This window comes from Uloborus diversus, unplaced genomic scaffold, assembly GCF_026930045.1.
Source record: "Uloborus diversus isolate 005 unplaced genomic scaffold, Udiv.v.3.1 scaffold_140, whole genome shotgun sequence".
Taxonomy (NCBI): Eukaryota; Metazoa; Arthropoda; class Arachnida; order Araneae; family Uloboridae; genus Uloborus; species Uloborus diversus.
The window spans coordinates 131,801-153,633 of record NW_026558099.1 but is presented as its reverse complement, the minus strand read 5'-3'; the positions used below and the strand labels follow the sequence as shown (position 1 = coordinate 153,633).

Sequence of the window (21,833 nt, the reverse complement as noted above, 5' to 3'; positions counted from 1 at the left end):
ATTGTCTTATCGTGCAGTAGCCGCTCGTGTGCAGCGCAACAGCAGCACAATCATGCGTGTTTGGAAGCAGTGGACGGACGAGGGTCTGACAGCTCGGAAATCCGGGAGTGGACCCAGAAATGTGACGTCAGCTCTCGATGACAGACACCTAGTGCGTATGGCGCTGACGAACCGCACAGCTTCTTCTAGACAATTGGCAGCACAGTGGTCAACAGCTACAGGTGTTTCATTGTGTGCTTCATCAATTCGGAGACGTCTGCTGCAGCGTGGGCTGCGCGAAAGGATTCCTTTATACAGGATTCCTCTCAAGCAAAACCATCGCCGCCTGCGGCTACAATGGGCCAATGTGCATAGGAGCTGGCGTGTTGATTGGCAGCAGGTAGTCTTTTCTGACAAATCCTGCTTCCATTTGTGGAACCATGATGGCCGAATTCGTGTCAGGCGCCATGCCGGTGAACGGCACATTCCGGAGTGCATTATCGAACGCCACAGTGGACGAACACCCGGAGTTATGGTCTGGGGTGCCATAGCATATCATGGGCGATCACAATTGCTACGAATTGTGGGCAATTTGAACAGTACCCGATACATAAACGAAGTTTTACAGCCCCAAGCTATTCTTTTCCTCCAAGGATTGCCAGGGGATGTATTCCAGCAGGATAATGCCCATCCACATGTCGCCAGGACTGTCAAATCCTACCTTGATTCGCAGCAGGTACAGCTTCTTCCTTGGCCTGCATATTCCCCGGATGTGTCACCGATTGAACATGTGTGGGATTTCGTTGGGCGGCGGTGCGGCATCTCGCTCGTGATCCTCGTCCTGTTGCTTCGACAGACGAACTTTGGTGGCGCATGAAAACAATATGGAATACTCTTTCGCAGGCAGATATTCAAACTTTATTTCACTCCATGCAGAGTCGTGTAGCAGCTCTTATTGCGGCGCGTGGTGGCCACACAAAATACTAATTTCTATCTCTGTTTATTGTTTGTTTGGTTCGAAAATGTAATCATTTATTTGTACCATTACAACTCAACTGTGTATTAAATTTCATTCAACTATGATGCTTCCTTCATGGTGTTGCAATTTTCACAAACAGGAGTGTACATCGAGAGCTAGAGCGGTGCAAATAACGAATGGATATTTCTGCTCAGAACTCAGGCTGATGGGATCGGTGGTTGGAAAGACGTACTGAGTATCCACCTAAAGTAAAAGCTGGAAGCTTTTGGGTTTCGTCAAATGATTCCGGTGTAAAAGTTAGGACAAGAGTCTTTTGTCTTCTCATTCACAGGAAAAATAAGTGTCGCAACATGGCAAGGAGATGAGAGCCGCTAAAAAAAAAAATCCATTCGTGACAAACTTACTTGTGGATTTACTGAACTGTCTCAGTTCGGATGGCGAAGGGGAAAAAACTATTTACTTAGTTCGCCCTTCGCATGCGCAAAGCCCCATATGCATTAATCCAGCTGAAAAGCTATTGGAGTAGAAACTTTCCACATGAGTTCAGGCGGGAAGATGAAAAGCGTAAAAAATTGATTTCTCAACAAGCAATAATAAAACTTAGATCGTGAAACTGATATTCACTCTTCCACAAAGCTACTCACTCGGATCTGATCTTGATATCCATGGTTGGTCCGATGGAAGTCATCCCGTGGTCCATACTTCTCTTCTTCAGCCTCCAGCAGTTCTAGGGCAGATTCAGTTTCAGAAAGCCAAGCGAGGAAGCGGTCAAGTGCCTTGTCCAGCTGTTGAAGACTGTTCAGAGCATTTAAAAGCGCCTTGCCTCGACTTTGCACACTGAATGGAAAAAAGGAAAATTTTCTGTTAATTACTTAGAGCTTATCGAAGGTTTTTGGCTAAAACGATTAATTGCGTCACAACACTTAGGTAGTGATCACAACTCAGAGATACCAACCTGATGGCAAGCTCTGTGTATCGTTGATTGATGCGATCGGCGATGGCTCTTAGTCTGTTGGCATCGTCGTGGGGGCAGTCCGCTGCGATCTTGTGTGCGGTTCTAGTCACACCTTCTACAGAGCCCTTCCACTGGCCCACCTCTGCCTGAAGTACCTGATACAACAAACACACAAAAATATATTTTAAAATGAACAGTTATATTTCATATTTGCCGTAGCGCATGGCCAAAGCGACTTAATTCATGCTATTAACAAACATAAAAACGACGTTGCGATAGTATGCATTTTATGTTCTCATTTAGAAAGAAAATTTGCTCGGAGTGGTGTTTTGTGCTTACCAGAAAGGATTAAAAGAATCTAGTGTTTTATAATTCTCATCATGAAACAAAAATTTAATTTTACCAACTTTTAGTGATCAATTTCTCTTATTCTTTTAAACCTTATTCAGCAGTTGATAAGGAGACCATGGGAACCAAGGCCCGTTTCCAAGAGCCGCAACTGATAGGAAAGGCGTTGCTACAGGCTTGATTAAAAAAAAAAGAGAGAGAGAGAGAAAGAAACGAAAAGAAAAATCCTATAACCTATATGATTCGAGTTTTGCATTCGTTCTTCTAAAAAAAATTCTGTTAGGAATTAACAGTTTCTAACAGTTTTTTTTTTTTTTTTTTAACATTTCCTAGTCATTCTTTAGTTGAGATTCGAAACAAAAATATTGATTATTTAGCTTGAATACACTCTCGGCATAGCATCGAGGTTTTGTAAAACTCTCGCCGTTTATTTTTATTATAGTATCTCAACCAGTTTTAAAAAATATATTTAAATTATAAATCACAAATCTATAAACCCTCGATGCGAAATTTATTACAGATATCGTAATAAATATCCAAGCGGGGTTATTAAATCAAAATACTCGCAAGAGAAGCACTTCGAGTTCCAAAACTTTGACGGCAGGAAAGCAGATAAATGTTCTCTAGCTAAGATTTCAGTTTTTTTTCCTCTTAAAAATATAATACAGAACTTTTCACCGGAAGAAAAGTGATGGATTGTTTACATCTTTTACCAGCTTGATATAAACATTTACTCTCGGGTAAACAGAACATCGGAAAAATATACTCGCGGATCGTCAGGACTTCCGAAATGTTTGACAGATATCTTCGACGTGAGATTTCTAATTTTAATGATAGATTTTCACATCATGAACAAAATAAGAATTTGAAGCATACAGTTGAACTCGGTTAATACGAAATGTCAAAAATCAACGAATTTGTTCGTATTAGTCGTTATTCGTAAAAACCGTAAATGAGTGATACTGTGAAAAAACGAAAAAAAAAAAAAATACTTACTTATATTTAAAAACCATTACTACAAATTCACACATAGTAATCTAACTATTAGTACATTCAGAAAATTAATCACTCATTTCTTATAAATGAATGTTTTTGGAAAATACTAAAAAAGAAATATGATAATCGACAACCGCGGAATATGTTGTCCACAGGGTAAACAAATGTACTGGCTTTATTTTCTATATAAAATATTTAATATTTTCTTCTCTATACACACTGGGACTTCTACTGCCTAACAAACTGATGAATAATTTCTGAAAAAGAAAATTACAATATTCAACCCCGAACATTTTAAGTACAGAGGTCAGAAATTTTTGTTCGTCTTAGCCGAGACTTTCAATTTAATTTACGTATTATACGTGAAATTTTTAATAGCAAACCAAACTTAACGCACAAAATGTCCGCTTTAGCCGTGATTTCGTATTAAACGTGATTGTATTAAGAGAGTTCAACTGTATTTTTAAAAATAAATATGGAATCTAATCTTTCTCATCTCTTTTGCCTTAACTCAGGGTTGCCAACCTTGGAGGAACAATTTGAGGAGCATCTGTGGTGATTTTGAGGAGCAATTTGAAAATTTGCGGAGCAGTTTGGTGTTTTGTGTAAAAAATCAATAAAAATGACTAAAACCACTTATCTAAAATTGTTTCAGAGCTTTAATAATCATTTAAAGCACTAGAATAGAAATAATTGTTTTTAAATTAATAAAACAGCTTCAAACACTATTTCAATCTTTGAGTATAAGCATCTTTACTTTCCCATGTTTACATGTTTGACATGATAAAAACTCAAGCAACGATAAAATTAAAAATTTTAAAAACTCCCGTCTGAGTCGCAATTGTAGAATAAAGAGGGAAAATTTAAAATCCTTTTAAAAGGCTTTTATTATTAAAAATCAATGTCAAGTATTTTATTTGCTATTAAATAGAAACTGGCAACAGATAAAAAATTTACATCACTGAATTTTATTTCCTTGTCGGCCAACAATGAATTCGGTTATCAATCGTGTGAATAAAGGCTTATTAAAACCTGCTTTAACAAAAACGTTTTAATTCGAATTCTATGCAACATGGAAGTTCTCATTCTATCAGACGCGGAAAAAAATATCTCTTTATTTTGGTATTCAATTTTGAAAAATTTAACTATGTTTTCACTGCAAAAATCGTGAAAAAACCTTTCAGAGGTTTTTAATTAATATTTTCGTTAACTAATGCCATCCAAAGATGCAACCTAGCTAAGAAGATTCTCGATCAACTCTTCTTTAGAACATTTTTTTTTCTTTTCAAAAATCGGCCCATCCATTTAGGCACTAGAGTGCCATAGATAGACACACAGACACGTCAGACTTATAACCACCTTCCTTTGTGTGTCGGGGCTTAAAAATATAAGCTTGAAAACGTTCAGCCGGGAAATGCGAAGCAAAATAACTTCTTTGCGGAACCGCAGAGTTGCCAATTTTAAAGTTTCCAGGAGGGAGTTTCGAGCACCATTCCTTTTCTTAACGTCATCAAAGATGGCTTACGCTTGCGTTTCAGAACTTCAATTCGGAAAAATTGCCAGTGCAATGGGATGGAGGTGGGGGGGGGGGGGCAATCAATACCTTCGCTTCTCCCTTGTATTCGTCCATGAAATTGAATCCCAGGTCAAAAAATCTGAAAACTTACAGCGACATTGTTGCATTTTCCACTTCATCCCATTTTACTGTTATGAAAATGATTCCACCATTTAAAATGTATTGATGGACTCTGGTGAGAGTGCTCTGATATTAAGGTTGACCGCTTTTTAAATGAATTAGTTCAAAGTAACTGGAAATGCGTTGAACTAAAGCACGTCAGCGTTATTGATAATTCTAAACTAGCGCAATCGCATCCCCAACGTATCATGCGAACTGAACCTGCATATTCAAAAGGAAGAACAGGCAGGTATTTTTACAAAGCCTACTACCAAGTTCTGGAATTAGTAGTGCTAGAAGAAAGTTCCAGAAGAATCAAAAGTAATTAGCGCAATTTATTTCCCGTGTACATATTGATTCCGCGAAATATTTAACTGTTGCACAGTTAACACTTTCTTTCCCCTTCAAAATAATAGCACGCTTATGAATTAATGACATGCAAGGTGTACTTATGGTTAATTTTATACGCTGATCTAGAATCAAAAATGTACTCCTACAGTAAGTAAAATCTCACCCTATTTCAAAAAGAGAAATCAAAAGGGCACCACCAAAAAAAAAAAATTTTTTTTTTCGGTCTTACCTTTTGCTCTTTGAGTTGAGCTTCAAGGATGTCGAGGGTCTGGCCAACGGGCGGCATTCTCTCCAGCCGCCCCTGCAACCTGTTGAGCCATCCCTCAACTTCTCTGCGTCGCTCGTCGAAGCCCCGTCCGTCCGCAAGCATCCCCTCCAGCTGCCGCTTGCGTTGCATCGCCCCCTCGCGACACTCCTCCCACGCAGAGTGCAGCTGCAGGGCTGAGGGAGAAAAAACACCAACTTACACCACTGATTTAAGATTTAAGCCACCAAGTGACTAATAGGCAAAGAGAACTTTCTACTGTTAACAGCTCCAACATATGTTCTTCGAAGGAGGTCTCACTCGAGCAATTACTATCTCTCTAAAACGTTTTGGGAGCACGGCTCGTGGACCATTCACATTGCATAATTATGCTACTAGTACCGTGAACGCCGGGAAAATTGAATCAACCGCTTTGAATCAAATCGTCAAAAACAGAACAAAATCCAGCTTTATTGAATTAGTCGCTTTATTGAATCAGCCGCTTTATTGAATCAGCCACTTTATGGAATCAAAACTGCTGAGAACAAACGTGATTCATGTAAGCGGCGGCCACTGTAGTCATAGTCTTTAACGACATGCAATCGATATTACAGCTCATGAAAATCAAATTCGCTCAGTGAGGGAGTTACAAACGGAATTCAGGAACGGTAGAGCTCCCGACGTAAATCACCCACTTTGTAGCAACAATTTACTCCAAAACTGGGTGGACACTGAACAAGCATGGTAGTTGCCAATTGCAAGGCGTTACGTTATAATAGTACGCAATAGTAGGAAAAGCACTATGAATATTCTCTAGACTTGCCCTAAACTTACGTATAGCAATATAAAGCGTCTAGTTGAAAGGTGGAAAAAAGGACTACTGACATCACGAACCTTTATTCACTGCCACATCAACCAGTAACTTGGCAGACTGAAGAGTTTTGCTGAGCTAAAACAGTCCCTGCTCGTGCATACGGCTTTAACATTCACAATGAAAACACCAAGACATGACGAGATAGCTATGCCGATCGACGGTAAATTGATATACTAAATTATACTAAAATATGTAGTTTTAAATCATTTTAAGTATTCCTCATAAGCATTAGAATTTAGGATCATGGTTTTGACAGCAAGGACGTCAAACAGTGCCCCGTCCCTTCCTGTAGTCACCTGAAATGCTCAAATTTTATTTATCATTTTACGACAATAGTTTTCATACATACATACATAGTCTTCCGATTTCAACAGAGCTAAAAATTGGGAGTATAATTTTAGCGTTACATCCGAAGCACTCAAAATATGGAATTGAAACTGTAGTGGTGGTGGTTATGTCAGAGGTGGTATATTCACTACATAACTCGGTTTTAGTTTGTCAGCGTTTAATACACATATTTCCACGTTCACTCTTCCAGAGACAATCTTTTCTGACTGCCAGTGCTGATTCTCAGTTAGCCTTGTGGGAGTTCAAGTGATTGCGCAAGTTGGGGTTTCCATAGTTGCGCAATTGGGATTTCTCCTTTTACACGAACTCATCTGATGAATTTATGGGTTTCCCACAGAGTATCCCCCCAGTGACTGAGGGTTGCTAACCCAAAGGAACGATTTTTTTTTTTTTTTTGAGAATCAACACTGGAAGTCATTTCATATTGTCAAAGAAAACATAAGATATATACATATATACAAAATAATTGAAAATTTGAGATTGATATATATATATACAAAAACTAATATTTTGCAGTGAAAAGAAGATATATTAGGTTATATAAGTTGCTAAGTTTTTTTGAAAATGTACTCGTCTTCCGTATCTGGTGACATATGTTGCAGGTTCGTTTGTAGGTGTTTTATTTATAGTTTTTAGTTTTGCAGTTGCTGGAAGTGGAGAATGGACAGTTTCCGGAATTATATGAGCCGGTTTAACGCGGTCAAGAGAAACTGTTGTGCGTCGACCATTGATGTCTATTGTAATTGTTTTCTCCGTTTTGCTCAACACTTTATGAGGACCAGTATATGGTTGATGTAAAGGTGGTTTCACATGATCAACTCTTAGAAAAATATGCGAAGATGATTTTCGCAACGGATGGATGTAATACTGATCGGTGCAATGCGCAGATGTCGCAACAGGATTCAGCTGTCTCATTCTGTCACGAAGATCAGTTACGAAATCCGAGTCACATGCAGGAGTGACTGTAGGGTCGATTATGTCACAAGGAAGACGTAAGGTTGTGCCGTAAACCAGTTCTGCACAAGAAGATTGCAAGTCTTCCTTAATGGATGTTCGGATACCCAGAAGAATTACGGGTATTAGTTCTGACCATCTGTCAGTATTTTCATGAGCTTTTAAAGCAGACTTTATATGCCGATGGAAGCGTTCGACAAGTCCATTTGCAATTGGATGATAACTAGTTGTTTGGATCTTTTGAGTGCCTAGTAAGCGAGTAAATTCAGTGAACATTGAAGAGCGAAACTGGGGTCCTTGATCAGAAATTATTATCGATGGACATCCGAAACGAGAGATCCAAGTGTTAAATATTTCACGGCATACGGTTGGTGCTTTAATGTCAGCTATGGGTACTGCTTCTGGCCATCTGGAAAAGCGGTCAATCATAGTGATAATGTATGTTTTACCGTCAGATGGTGGCAAGGGACCCACGATATCCACATGAATGTGCGAGAATCTGGCATCAGGAAGAGAAAATGTACCTAGAGGCATTTTGTTGTGCCTGTGTACTTTTGATTTTTGGCATGATTCACAGCACTGCACCCACTGCTTAATTTGGCACTTCATATTAGGCCATACATATCGCGCACAGATGAGCTTGGTTGAAGCTGCGATTCCTGGATGTGCCATGTTATGCAGATGATCAAATATTAGTTTACGAAAGGAAACAGGAACGAATGGACGTGGAACACCTGTTGAAGTATCCAAAGTAAATTGTAGTCCGCAGTTTGGCATGGTTTGAACTCCAATTTTAAAGAAGATGTATTGCCTTCGAGAAATTTTTGAGTTTCTGGATCACTTTTCTGTGCATTTGCAAATTCTTTAAAATTTAAATTTGCAGCTTTCGTAATCGACCCAACTTCGATTCGCGAGAGTGTATCTGATACCACATTTTCTGAATCCTTCACACGCCGAATGGCTGTGGAGTACTGCGAAATGAAATCTAAATGGCGTAATTGTCTTGGGGAACATTTATCTGGATTTTGTTTAAAAACATGAGTAAGTGGCTTTTGGTCTGTATATATTACAAAAATTCTGCCCTCTAACATGTGTTTGAATTTTTTAATAGCAGAGTAAATTGCGAACAGTTCCCTGTCATAGGTTGACCATTTTTGTTGACTTTTGTTTAGTTTCATTGAGAAAAAGGCTATTGGTTCCCACAGTCCATGCGATTGTTGAGATAAGGTTCCGCCTATAGCAACCTCTGAGGTGTCTACATATAAGCTTAATTGAGCTCCTGGAATGGGATGTCTCAAAAGAGTGGCTTTAGCAATCGCGTTTTTCGCGTCAATAAAGGCTTTTTCTGCTTCTTCATTCCATTTAAGTTGTTCTGCCGCTTTGCGAACCTTGGAATGAGATTTCTTTTTATTTGTATGTCCTTCTAAAAGTTGTACTATAGGAGCAAGTATATGCGCAGCTTTGGGTATAAAACATCGGTAAAAGTTGAACATACCTAAAAATCTACGCAACTGGGTTAAGGTATCTGGTTTTGGAAAATTTTGGATACAATGTACTTTATCGGGTAGAGGTTTTATTCCGTTTTCCGAAAGATTGAATCCTAAGAAGTCTATAGTTGACACACCAAATATGCACTTTTGTACGTTAATACAGAGACCGTATTCATCTAATTTTGAAAATACGTTTTTCAAATGTTGGTGATGCTCTTCGGGATTTTTAGATGCTATTAGTATATCACCGACGAAGGCGTAAATCCTGGTAATCCTCGAGTAATTTCGTCTGAAAAACGTTGAAATGTAGCACTCGTGTTACAGAGGCCGAATTGCATCACTGTACTTTCAAATAGGCCAAAAGGAGTACAAATTGCAGTTTTGTGAATATCGTCCGGATGAATAGGAATTTGGTGGTACGCTTTTATTAAGTCAATTCGACTAAAAATTTTTGTTCCGTGCAATTCAGCTGTAAAATCCGCAACACAAGGGATGGGATATTTATCTTTTATTGTTTGAGAGTTTAGAGATCTAAAATCACCAACTGGTCTCCACTCTAAAGTTCCTTTCTTAGGAACCACGTTAAGAGGCGAAGCGTAGTTGCTTTTCGAAGGTCTTATATGTCCTAGATGCATCATATTTTGAAATTCTTGCTTAGCAATTTTAAGACGATCTGGAGCTAACCTTCGAGGTTTTGCTACTACGGGAGGACCTTTTGTTATTATGTGGTGAACAGTATTGTGTTTTACTGTTTGATGTGGATTAGGTAATTTGGTAATAGCAGGAAATTCTTGCAACAGTTTATGATATTCTGTATCCCCAGAAAGAGAAATTTGAGCCGAATGTAGTTTCGAATCTTTAATTCGGCCGGTGATTGCAATTTTGTTTTCGTATCTCTCAGACACTTATTGCGGAGATCTGGCACCAATTCAAAATAATGGAGGGAATCTGCTCCAAGAATAGGTGAACTAACATCTGCAATCAGGAAAGTCCATAAAAAGTTTCGTCTTAAATTCAGATTCAGCGATAAGGTTTTCTGACCAAAAACATTAATGTTGGAAGAATTTGCTGCCATAAGGGTTTGTTGTGTAGCATTCCGTTTCTGGTAGATATTAGCAGGAATTAAACTGACGTCCGATCCTGTGTCAACCAGAAAAGATATATTTGTTGTCTGGTCACGAATGAACAGGCGACGTGATTCCTTAGGCAAAGAGTAAGTCCCCGCTATTCCTTGCTCGTTTCGTTTCCCTGCCACTTGCAAGGTTTCACGCATTTTTCTTCTCTACATTTGTCTCCAAAGCGTTTATGATACCAACAATAGAAAAATCACGTTTACGAGAGACACTCCTTTCGCGAGACCCATTGTTTCTGCGATTGGACGAACGACCGCGAAAATAGGAAAGACGATCAATTCTTCTATTTAACTTTTCAATTTCGCGAAGAAATTTAGTCTCAAGTGTTGGTTCACTTTTATTAGACACTGCAAAAGTCTCCGTGGAAGATGGTGAAACTTCTATGATCCTATCGGCAATTTCTGCAGCTTTGTCTAAAGTAAGTTCGGAAACTGCAGCTAAAATTGTTTGGACTGAAGATGGCAAACGCTGCAAAAGTAACTCTAGCATCAAATTTTCAGCTACATTCAAAGTTTCGGCGCGACGTTTCATATTCTGTAGCAATTCAGATGGTCTGCGAGAGCCTAATTCTTCCCCTGAAACTAACTTTCGAATTTCCTATTGGGATGATTCCCCAGACCGATTTATAAGTTCTTTCTTAATATGCGAATAAGGAATGGTTTTATCTGGTTTCATTAATACATCTCTTATTAAAGAAGCTGTATCAGGAGGAAATATGTGCAACTACGTAATTGTATTTTGTTTTCGAATCAGTTATGGGCTTTGGAGTAGCGAGTTCAAAAGTACTTTCGCACATTACAAACCATAAACTAGGATCTGATCTATGGTAGTGGGGTATTTGTACTGCACTTATTTCAGACATGGTGCAAGGTTCAGATTCTTTAGGTTCAGATATTGAATGAATCATATTAAGGCATATAAATACAGTACTCAGGGTTCATACTCTATTCGGATGAAAAAATTCCATGACTTTTCCAAGATCTTTTCATGACTTCATAAAAAAATTTCATGACCTTGTTACATGAAGAGAATAGTACTATTTAATTTCAAACTGGAATTTTTCTGGAAATGAGCATTAGCGAAAGTTCTACGTGAATGCTTCTACCTCATTGAAGCACTTACTTGTGATCGATCAGTAAACATCTAAAAACTAAACTGTTCTTATTTGTCTTCATCATATAACTTTACTAAAAGTTAGTTAAACTAACTAAGGGCTTTAAGTAAAACTACAGTGAATGAAATATAACGGTGCTTAAATGTCTAATACTCTTTATAAACAGGTAAAATGATAATGAATGGGACAAAAGTTGAATGAGTCATTACTAAGTTTCAATAAATTTGCTTCAAAGAGTTGCCTTTTAGCATCAGCAGTGCATTTAAGCATACACATAGCTTGACAGTACTTTGGTTCATTGAAGAAAAGTCATTCTTTAGTAAATTCATGTTTCTAAACCAGATATTTATATTTAAAAAAAGAAAGAAAAACATTCAGTAGCGAATAAATCTTCTGATTCAAATGTACTTATTTAATTATTTGCACATTTTCAAATGCATATAAATTAGTAGGTTCAGAAATTCCTGAACATAGGGTTTGATTCCTGACATTGAACGTAGCAGTGGGTCGCATGGATTAATTCTGCGAGCCGTATGATGGGCAGTACTATTTTAGAGTATTAGAATTCCCCTATTTCTGTGTTTTATCACCTGACTAAAGGTCTTCATTTTCTAAAACTTTCAACAAATTGAGATAAACTCTGATAAATTTAGTAATCAAGTTTTTACGAGTGATGGAAACAAACTCGGATGCAATTGAATTGCATTTTTTGAGTGGCGTGGCAAAATCAAGAATGTGCAAGTTTGCTACTACAGAATATAAAAAATAATGGTTAATGCAAAATGAGTGATGTCCAAGCAATAAAATCACATTGCAAAAAAAGACGAGCGGCTGCTACAGAAGCGGATGTAATGAGATTTCAAAATTCAGAATTGTTTTTGGGATCATTCAATTTTCCAGTTTTAATATGTAAGACTGTTAAATCACTCAATATTTCTGATCCTCTTACAGCAACTGTTACTTTTTCTTTGCCCCGGACATTTTTTCATGACTTTAAATAATTTTCCATGACTTTGAACGAAAATTTCAATTTTCCATGACTTTTCCAGGTCTGAAATTCGCTAAAAAATTTTCCATGACTTTCCAGGATTTCCATGACCCGTACGAACCCTGAGTTACTATAACATAAATGCGTAATTTATACTGTTAATGGGAATTTGGCATTATAATCACAAACGCGACATATATACAACTGAAAAATGCAATGTTAAAAAATTATCAAGCCTACTATATTTTTAAAGATAACACTTCATGAAAACGAACAGTAATTACATGCATATGAAACATTTTCTTCGACTTTATCATAAGAAAAACACCGAGAGAGCTTAAACTGAAGTTGAGGGAAATAAAGGGGCACCTAAGTGACCTACTTTTCCACGCGAATCAAATGCAAAGCACAGAGAAATGATTTACACTCGCCAAAAAAAAAGATATTAATATATATATATATATATATATATATATATATATATATATATATATACACACACACACACACACAGAGGACGGTGTCTTCCAGCCCCCCAACTACGGCACTGGTTTTAAGTAAATGTGTTTAACAGAGCTTTAAAAAGGAACTGCTTAAGATGTCCCATATGCAAAGTCATGTATTTCGAACAGGGTCTGAAGAAAACAGCTATTGAAAACTAAATGCATTTCATAAATTTAATTTTATAAGTTTCATTGAATTAAAGTTCACTACGAGCATCAGGCACGTTGAATGATTATGTTGCATCGAAATCTCTCATCATTTAAAAAAAGCAAAAGAACGTTGATAAAAGTTAAATTTTTTCTTTTTAAATTATGACTATATTCTTGAGCTTGGTTGTGCTTGGTGCACGATTTTTAAACGTATACCCGCACAATGGCACTATTTTTGCGGTTTGTAAAAGCAAATCATTACATGCTGTAGTAAATGCATAGTTATGTACATTGTAGATTAATGGCAGGGTTGCACATCCCCCCTAAGGACAATGCGCCCCCCCTGAATATCGCGGAAAGCCCCCCAAAAAACAAAAGTCCCCCCTAAAAATGAGTAAAATACCCCTCATAATCCCCCCCTCAGGTGGACAAACCTGTTAATGGCAAAGGGACAGCCACAGTTACAAGTCAGTTGCGCGCAGTGAGAAAAGATTCTTTAGCTGATTAGAAGTGAGTAAAATAAAAAAAAGCTTTTTAGACGAAAAAAATTCGTTCCACACGAAGAACAAAGTGGATATGCAATCCCTTTTATTTATTCGTATTTTGTTTGTTTTGTTTTAAACATTTTCTGTTTAGTTGAATATTGACAGGCATGAAATAAATATCACACGGAAAAATAAAATGCTCACCCTGAGTTTCAAAAATAAGGTTCCAGCAGTGTTTATAAAGCTATTTTCATTCGGATCAGTTTATTTCAAGTGATTTTGTCTTAAGAAACTACTTTACTTTTGAGTTTTGAGTCTACATCAAATATTTTTGTGAATCATTATTTTGAGAAATTTAATTAAAGTCGAGATTATTTTCAATTTATTCAGATAAAAATGTTAAATTATTAATGCACAATACTAAACAGTACCAGATATAAAGCTATTTAACACTGAGGCAAACAGAATTTCTTTCAATGAAGAATGACTATCAGCGCAATTGCGAATGGCATAGAGCCAAAACAAAGAATTCAACATATTTTATTTTTAAGTTTTAAAAATTCTTTAATAAAGTATCCATTCGTGAATGTGGGAAAAAAAACTAATGATACAGTAAGCACAAAGAAGAATAAAAACAGGAGCTCAATGCAATATATCTCAGTTTGGAGTATAGAAGACAGCTAGCGTCTTTGGTGAAAGAGATAGCTAAAAATGGTTCGAAATTTCCTTCAATTCGAGGCTTTCTTTCGGTGTAAGTCTCACGGTTTCAAAATTTTTCGGAATTCGAAAAGCGATTTGGAAGGATTCCAGAAAAGCGTTTTTGTCACTTAAACTAAATGTGTGCTCGGGTTCTTGCTTCCTTTCTTTATTGAGCCACCGGAATGGGTTCAACCAACATGTGGACGTTCCTCTTTTTGTTTGTTCCCTTTTTGGACGAGAAAAAGAAGGAATCCGCCAATCGATGGGCCAGGCTTGTTTTGTGTCGAATAGTAGTAAATAAATCCTGCAATCGCCAGACACCCAGGAAGACCGGACGACGCCGGATTGGCTTATCTCTGAAAGGATGGGGCAGCGAATGACAGCAACTAATGAAAGTGAGTGATGCTAAAGATGCGTGCCATCAAGCATCCATTTCAATCCTTAAAAAAAATCCTTCCTCAAAAAGCGGTTTTGGATTTTTTTTTTTTTTTTTTTTTCAAACTACTGAAGTGAAATCTTGACGCTAAAAAGTCAGTAAACAAACTTAGGACCATAAGAAATGTAAGACGATATAAAATCCTTGCCAAATCAAAAACCTAGCAGAAAATTACGAGCGAGTCATTGATATGACTTCATGGCACTGAGAACAAGGGTGGATACAGAAAACCATTTTAAAGGGGGGGGGGGATCATGCTAAAGAATTAACTCCCCCCCCCCCACATGAACGAAATCTGGAGTACAAAAACTTTCTGAAACAGCTTTGGTGTCAATAAAAAGCAACAAATCGGCCTTAAATCACCTTATAGGGCATTTGCTAATTACTTTTATACGCAATGGAAAGAAATGACATTTCAAACACTTAAATATGAATTGAAAAGATCACTCAAATCGTTTACATTTCATTAATTAAGTGTTTGAACACAATGTCGACGGATAATGTTGACGGAAGTTTGGGGGGGGGGTGCCATGACTCACACGACCCCCCCCCCCCCCTTCTATCTGTCCCTGACAGAGAATCATTTACTGAACATTTCAGCCATTCACAAGACAAATTAAAACTCCAATTTTTAATATTTTAGTTCTATAAGTGCTGTGTTCAACAATCGCGCGCAAATATGAAATGAAGTTATTCATAATTTATTCCTTATCACCTGATGGTAGGAAATTGTCAAAAAAAAAAAAAAAAAACATTAACATTCATCTAAGAAGTTACCTTCTTCATCAGTTTTCTCAGTCCAGACATCAATGGATAGCATAGGCGGCTCGTACGGAGGGGCAAGGGGACAACTGTCCCCTCACTTTTAAGAGCAAAGAAGCCTTGCCCCTCAACTTTTCTAAGTTCAAAATTATCGATTGACCGAAGAAATTATAAAATTGATCGATTCACGTGTTTAAAGAAAAATCAACTTAATGAATGTGTCACTTTGCAGAACAAAGGCAAATGACATGATCACCAGCATTGTAGCTGGTTGGTTCACTTGCTCGATCTAAATTATTGAGTAAGTCCACATTGCAGAACAAAGGCAAATGACATGATCTCTATATTATTGTAGCTGGTTCACAGGCGCGATCTAAATTCTTGAGAAAAGCTCACCCCTTTGCAGAACAAAAGCAAATGACCTGATCTCCATTATTGTAGCTGGTTCACTTGCACGATCTAAATTCTTGAGAAAAGCTCACTTTGCAGAACAAAGGCAAATGACCTGATCTACATTATTGTAGCTGGTTCACTTGCTCGATCTAAATTCTTGAGAAAAGTCCACTAACAAAGAAAAATGATATGCTCAAAATAAAAATGCATAAGCAGAAGAAACAAAAATTCTTATGAATGAGAAAATTTCCCACAAAATGCATTCACTAATTTTATTTGTTATTATTGATAGAACTCATCCAACAACAAAAAAATAGTAGTTTGATAACAATATTGAACCCATTTATTTTTAAATTAGTCTAAGCGAGTTTGTTTACACTAAAACAAAAGGGCCTGATCAATAGAAGTCCCCCCCCCCCCACTCTCCTCTTCAAGTGCTATAAATTAAAAATTTGTGAGGCGTATGACGCAAAATCGAGAAATGAGTATATCAAAAAAGAAGAAAAGTCAACAACCGTACGGCACAATCTGCTATGATCCTTTTGTTAAATAAACCCACCTTAAACTCCATTATCAGCTGAATGAAAACAACAGCATGATTTGTGTTAACGATTCCAACAAAAGTAGAAAGGTCCACAGCAGAAAAAACAAGGCGAATTTTAGTCTAAGTAAAGCAGAAAAGTAAAACTTATGTGGAACTCCTCGTATGTGTGTGCCAACACATCAGGATAATGGCTGCTTGCTCACTGACATAGCGGGTGTGAAACCTTCCATCTGGCGCAAGACACAGCTGGCTTTTGAGAACATTTCTCTTCGGCAAAAAAGGAGATCCCAGCACGAAAAGAACTTTTTCAAGAATTCTGTTTTTTTTTCTTTATCTTTGCGCTCTTTGACAGAATTCGATGAAGTCTTTGGACTTGATTTGCATTACATTGTGAAAAATGAGATTGAAAATAAATCCAAGTTTCATAGCGTTCCTTCCTATAGGGAAAAGAATCTAAGACTGGCAAAATAAATAAATAAAATATTACGAAGTGACAAAGAGGATTTTAAAAAAATATGGGGGGGGGGCAGTATGAATTCATTAAAAGATGGGAAGTTTACACAAACACAAGTAAGATAAGTAAATATTTTTTGGCACTAATCCTCATATACATCATAGCCAATGATCGAGTAACCCGCGAGTTTCAACAATAAAACCCGCGCCACGGCATGATCATTTGATAATATGTTTTGGTAATGTTTAACATGCAGGGAAAGGCTTTATCGTGACAAGGCTGAACTCGATCCCTACATTAACTATTTTACTGGTAAGACTGTCATTTCAGGGGAATGAAGCAAAGAAAAGAGTGGTCAACAATGAACGCTATCTACTGGAGTTTAAGGTTAATCCACTTAAAATTTCACCAATCAAATATCAAAAAACAGGCAATGGCTTCGTTCAAATGTAGAAGCAATTTTCACCCGTCATACCTTAACGGGCGATTTTCTAGTTTATAATAAAAATAGTAATTTTGTGCTAAATAACATTGGATTTGCGAAAGAGCACAGACAGCCATAAGGTAATCATATACCTTTTGTAAGCGTACGTCATTCGTAAGAATTACAGTTGTTGGTTCTGATTTCACATTTGCTCACTACTTTAAGAAAATTAAGATTCTTAAAGTGCAGTTTTGCTACATCAACTCTCAGCGGAAAATATTAATTTTATAAAAAATAAACCGCGCGACCAGGGTGGCGACAGGAACTGTGAAAAAAAGTTCCCTGACTTTTCCCCGATTAAGTTCACCAAATTTCCCTGATTTACGTTACCAATGATAATGGTTTCCTTTCTTTGCTCTACTTGAAATCCATTGTATGTTTGTATAAAATGCAGTACTTTAAACGCTTTAAGTTGTGTAAAGTTGATGAACTAAAGATGTATTTTTAAAAAATGCTACTTTTTAAACAAAATAGTAAAAAACATATCAAGTCAATTTTTTTGGAAAAATAAAACTACAAAACTGTAAATTAATTTTTTCTACATGGAAAGATTATAAAAATTTTTTTAAAAATACTTTACTTCCAGAAACCACTTAGCATATGAATTTTAAGAAACTATTAAAATCACTCTTAAAAACATATGTGTATTTATGGTAGAACTAAAAAGTAATTGAAATTATTTTGAACTAAATTTTCAAACAGTATAATAATTGTTGCAAGAATAACAAGTAATAGAGAAAGGTTACTCATATAACTAATTGACATATTTATGCAAAACAGATGAAACCTTTTGACATCCATTCATAGGTAGCTTTTCGCTAATCAAGGACATAGGTTTTAATGAATGAATACAGCATTTTAACAATAAAAAAAATAAAGATATTTACTTAAGTACACAAGTTAACTCTATTTCAAATGATTTAAGTATGTAACGAAAATAATCTTAGATTGCTTTTGTAACAAAAAACTTCGAAATGCAAGAAAAAAAAAGAAAAAAAAGCAATTAGTTAATTTCAAAATATATATGTATAAAAAAAACTTGGTTATAAAATTAAAGAATTACTTAAATCTGAAGAAAAGAAAACCTTAATAATCTGCGGTGACAACAAATAGTATAACGGCAAAAAAAAAGTTTTTTTGATTGAAAGTTCAATTTTAGCAATTAAATGAAAAACGCGAAGAAGTAATAACTTTTAAGCTTTTAACAGTATTAATTCAAAAACCAAAGATTTCTTCTTGAAATCGTGATTACAGTACGCTAATCACTTAGAGACAATGGGATAAAGGCAAAGGAGCTAAGGCATTAATGAAGGCTTCCTCTTTGCCTGTATGGTTATTTATTTTACGTCGCATTGAAAGCATGAAAGGAAATTTCAAGCTAGGTAAAATAAACAACCTAACAGACACAGAAGCAATCTCATCCTGTGGTTAATAAGTAAGATTCAATACTTAGACGTTGCGGAAAAAATATGCACAAATATGCGGCAGTGTATAATCGCACCTCATTAATTTTACTTTTTTTTTTTTTTTTTTTGAAAAGATAATTGGCGGAAAATGCGTAGGGAATTAGGATACTTAATTTTGTAAAGCAAAAAAAAAAAAAATTCTTCGTAAAATCAATTTTTCCTGATTTTTTGTTATTTTTTCGAAATTTCCTGATATTTCCATGACTTTTCCCTGATCTGTCGCCACCCTGCCGACACAAAGTATCCCACAAACCCTTCCAGATTTTTATTTCGGGGGGAGCCACTGATGACTGGCAAAACGTGAAACAAATATCAATGATAATAACTGTTTAAATAGTCAAAAGATTTCAACGCAATTCACCGAATTACTTTGGAATTTCATGGGATTCAATAATGATTAGATTTTTCTCACCAGGTAAAAGAATGGCAGAAAAACTCAGTTACGAGTCGTATTTTAATTGTTAAAGGATATTTCGATTGCTAGTGAGAAATAGAAATAATAAAAAATATGAACACTTCATATTTTCATGGAACTACTATCAAAAGAAGTTAAATGTGGGAGGAAAGCTGTCTTAATGCAAGCTGCTTGATGGAGAACCCGCCATTCTAATTGTATTTCGGACGCAATTTTCCGGGCTAATTTCATTACGTACCCGCGTTACGTACGTTATTATCCATTAGCAAAAAGTGGGATTGCCAGCAATCCTTGAAAAAATAAAAGAGATTGACACAAATGCTTCTAGAAAAAAGACAAAAGAGTTTTCGGAACCATCGCTGTCATGTGATTTTCGATTTTACTTCAGTAACAAAATCTGAGGTATTTTCATTCATGGCAATTTAATGCAGTATCAAACTTATAGGAGACAGATATACGAGTACAGCGTGTCTTCGTTTAACCTGCAAGATCTATATTTTTTGCAACCGTTAATCCTAGATACATACTTTGCAAAAATAGTCAAAATAAGGTGCAGAATTTAGATTTTAAAAATTTAGAGCAGAAGAGGAAAAAATATGAAATCTAGCTTTTTATATGGGTTCTAAGTTTTCTACATTGCATTTAGGTAAATCACAAGCATGAAAAACCAATTCGAGGACGGAAAAAAAAAACAAAAACAAAAAAACAAACAGCTAGCAATATTCAGTGAGATATAAAACGCAGCGTTTCGTGACTTTCACCCCTGAACACGCTCAATCACACTTTTTGAGGGGAAATACAGCGACTAACAACGGTTTAAAATTAAATGTGTGGATACAGTGCTTTTTCTCTTTTCTTTTCTTTCTTTTTTCAAATTGTTCGAGCGTTTGTTGTGTGTTTTTATGAATAATACCATAATATTTGCATTTATTTTCCAACTTGAAAATCACCTGTCAAGGTATGACGGGTGAAAATTGCTTTTACATTTGAACGAAGCTATTGCCTGTTCGGTGATATTTTGATAGTTGAAATGGTAACCCTAACTCCAGTAGGTAGCGTTCATTGTTGACCATTTTTTCTTTCTTCATTCCCCTGAAATGATACGGTCATACCAGTTAAGCTACCGGATCGAGTTCAGCCTTGTCATAATAAAGCCTTTCCCTGCATGTTAAACATTACCAAAACATATTATTAAATTATCATGCTGTGGCTCGAGTTTCATTGTTGAAACACGCGCGTTACTCGATCATTTGCTGTTATATATACGAGGATATCAATAAAATAGAAATAGTTTTTTTTTTCCTTCATCAACATGTTATTCTCGCGAAAGGGTGATAAGTTTCCAATCACATCTTCTGCACGGTTTTTACTAATTTAGAACTCGAATATCATCATAAATTTTGATTGCAAATTGTTCAAATGTTTTGTGCTGGTATTATTTTTCAATAGAGAAAATTTTCCTATACACAATCTACCTTACTTGGGCACCATACAAAATGTTAGACTTCGTATTTTTTCACTATTTTTTTTCGCTCAAAGCTTTTAATATAATTTAATATCTACCTTCAAAATTTGAACAAACTATTAATATTTAAACTCTGCATCTTGTTTCGACCATTTTTGAAATGAAAGTGCGCATCTAAGACTAACGATTGCGAAAATAGAGGTCCTGTAAGGTTAAAAGGGGACAGTTAAGCAGCCTTGAAACAGACACCATATATTTGTGCTTCAACAGCAATTTGATTTTTTCAAATAAAAAATATTTTGTAGAATAATAATATATTATACTTCAAAATAACTATTACCTTGATCTATTACCTTGATCACGCGATATAATTTATTGCCTTATTATAAATATTTTTTAATACTCTGAACAAAAGTGCCAAATTTGTGCCAAGTTTGACGCGATTTCTCTCCTCAGTTCGCATTTATTTATCTCAAATCCGATTTCTGCGCAGGAACGCATTATTGTTTTAACCTCCCATAAAATGCAAAATGAGAGTAATACTATTTCATGTTTTTCTCGTCAGCCCGGAGGAGTTACTTTATTCCAGAAAGATGTTCCTCTCACTTTTTTAAATGGCAATTTAAAAGCTAACAGCAGGGATGTGCCAACCAAAATTCGCTTTTGGAGCAATCTTGGGAGCAGGAAAATAGTGAGTTTGGAGCAGCTTGGAGCAGTAAAACGGTGAATTTGGAGCAGCCTGGAGCAGTGAAATTGAAAATTTGGAGCAGCTGGGAGCAGTAAAATTGCAAATTTGAAGCAACTTAGAGCAGCAAAAATTTTAATTTTGCATCAATTTGGAGTAACTACCATGTATATTTCACATACAGAAACATGTGTGGCATGATAAAATAATAAAAAAGGAAATTAAGGATGCAAAAATACCAGAACTCCAATTATTAATTGAAGCACTCGTATTTACATTCATTATTATTATTATTATTATTATTGTCTAATATTTTCCACAAAAGACAAGTCCTGTCCTGCTCTACTTTTTTCATACATTTCTTCTGATTTAAATTTCGTTCACACATTTACTTTGCTTAGAGGTACATCACTGTTTTAGTGCACATTTATGTTATAGTGCTTTTATGCCTATTTTTAAAATTT

At 36.1% G+C, this 21,833-nt stretch overlaps 1 protein-coding gene and 1 pseudogene across 1 annotated transcript in view; both read right to left on the bottom strand.

The window, feature by feature from the left end:
* Nucleotides 1–21,833, bottom strand: part of LOC129232956 (dystrophin-like) — a 105,925-nt gene that overhangs the window by 70,600 nt on the left and 13,492 nt on the right. The window contains exons 2-4 of the mRNA XM_054867045.1: nucleotides 5,513–5,724; nucleotides 1,914–2,068; nucleotides 1,603–1,795 (exon numbers count right to left, since the gene is read on the bottom strand). Of these exons, the coding sequence (XP_054723020.1) occupies nucleotides 1,603–1,795; nucleotides 1,914–2,068; nucleotides 5,513–5,680 (516 nt within the window). The 5' untranslated portion in view covers nucleotides 5,681–5,724. The remainder of the gene's footprint in view (nucleotides 1–1,602; nucleotides 1,796–1,913; nucleotides 2,069–5,512; nucleotides 5,725–21,833) is intronic.
* LOC129232957 (uncharacterized) lies at nucleotides 10,418–11,188 on the bottom strand (annotated as a pseudogene).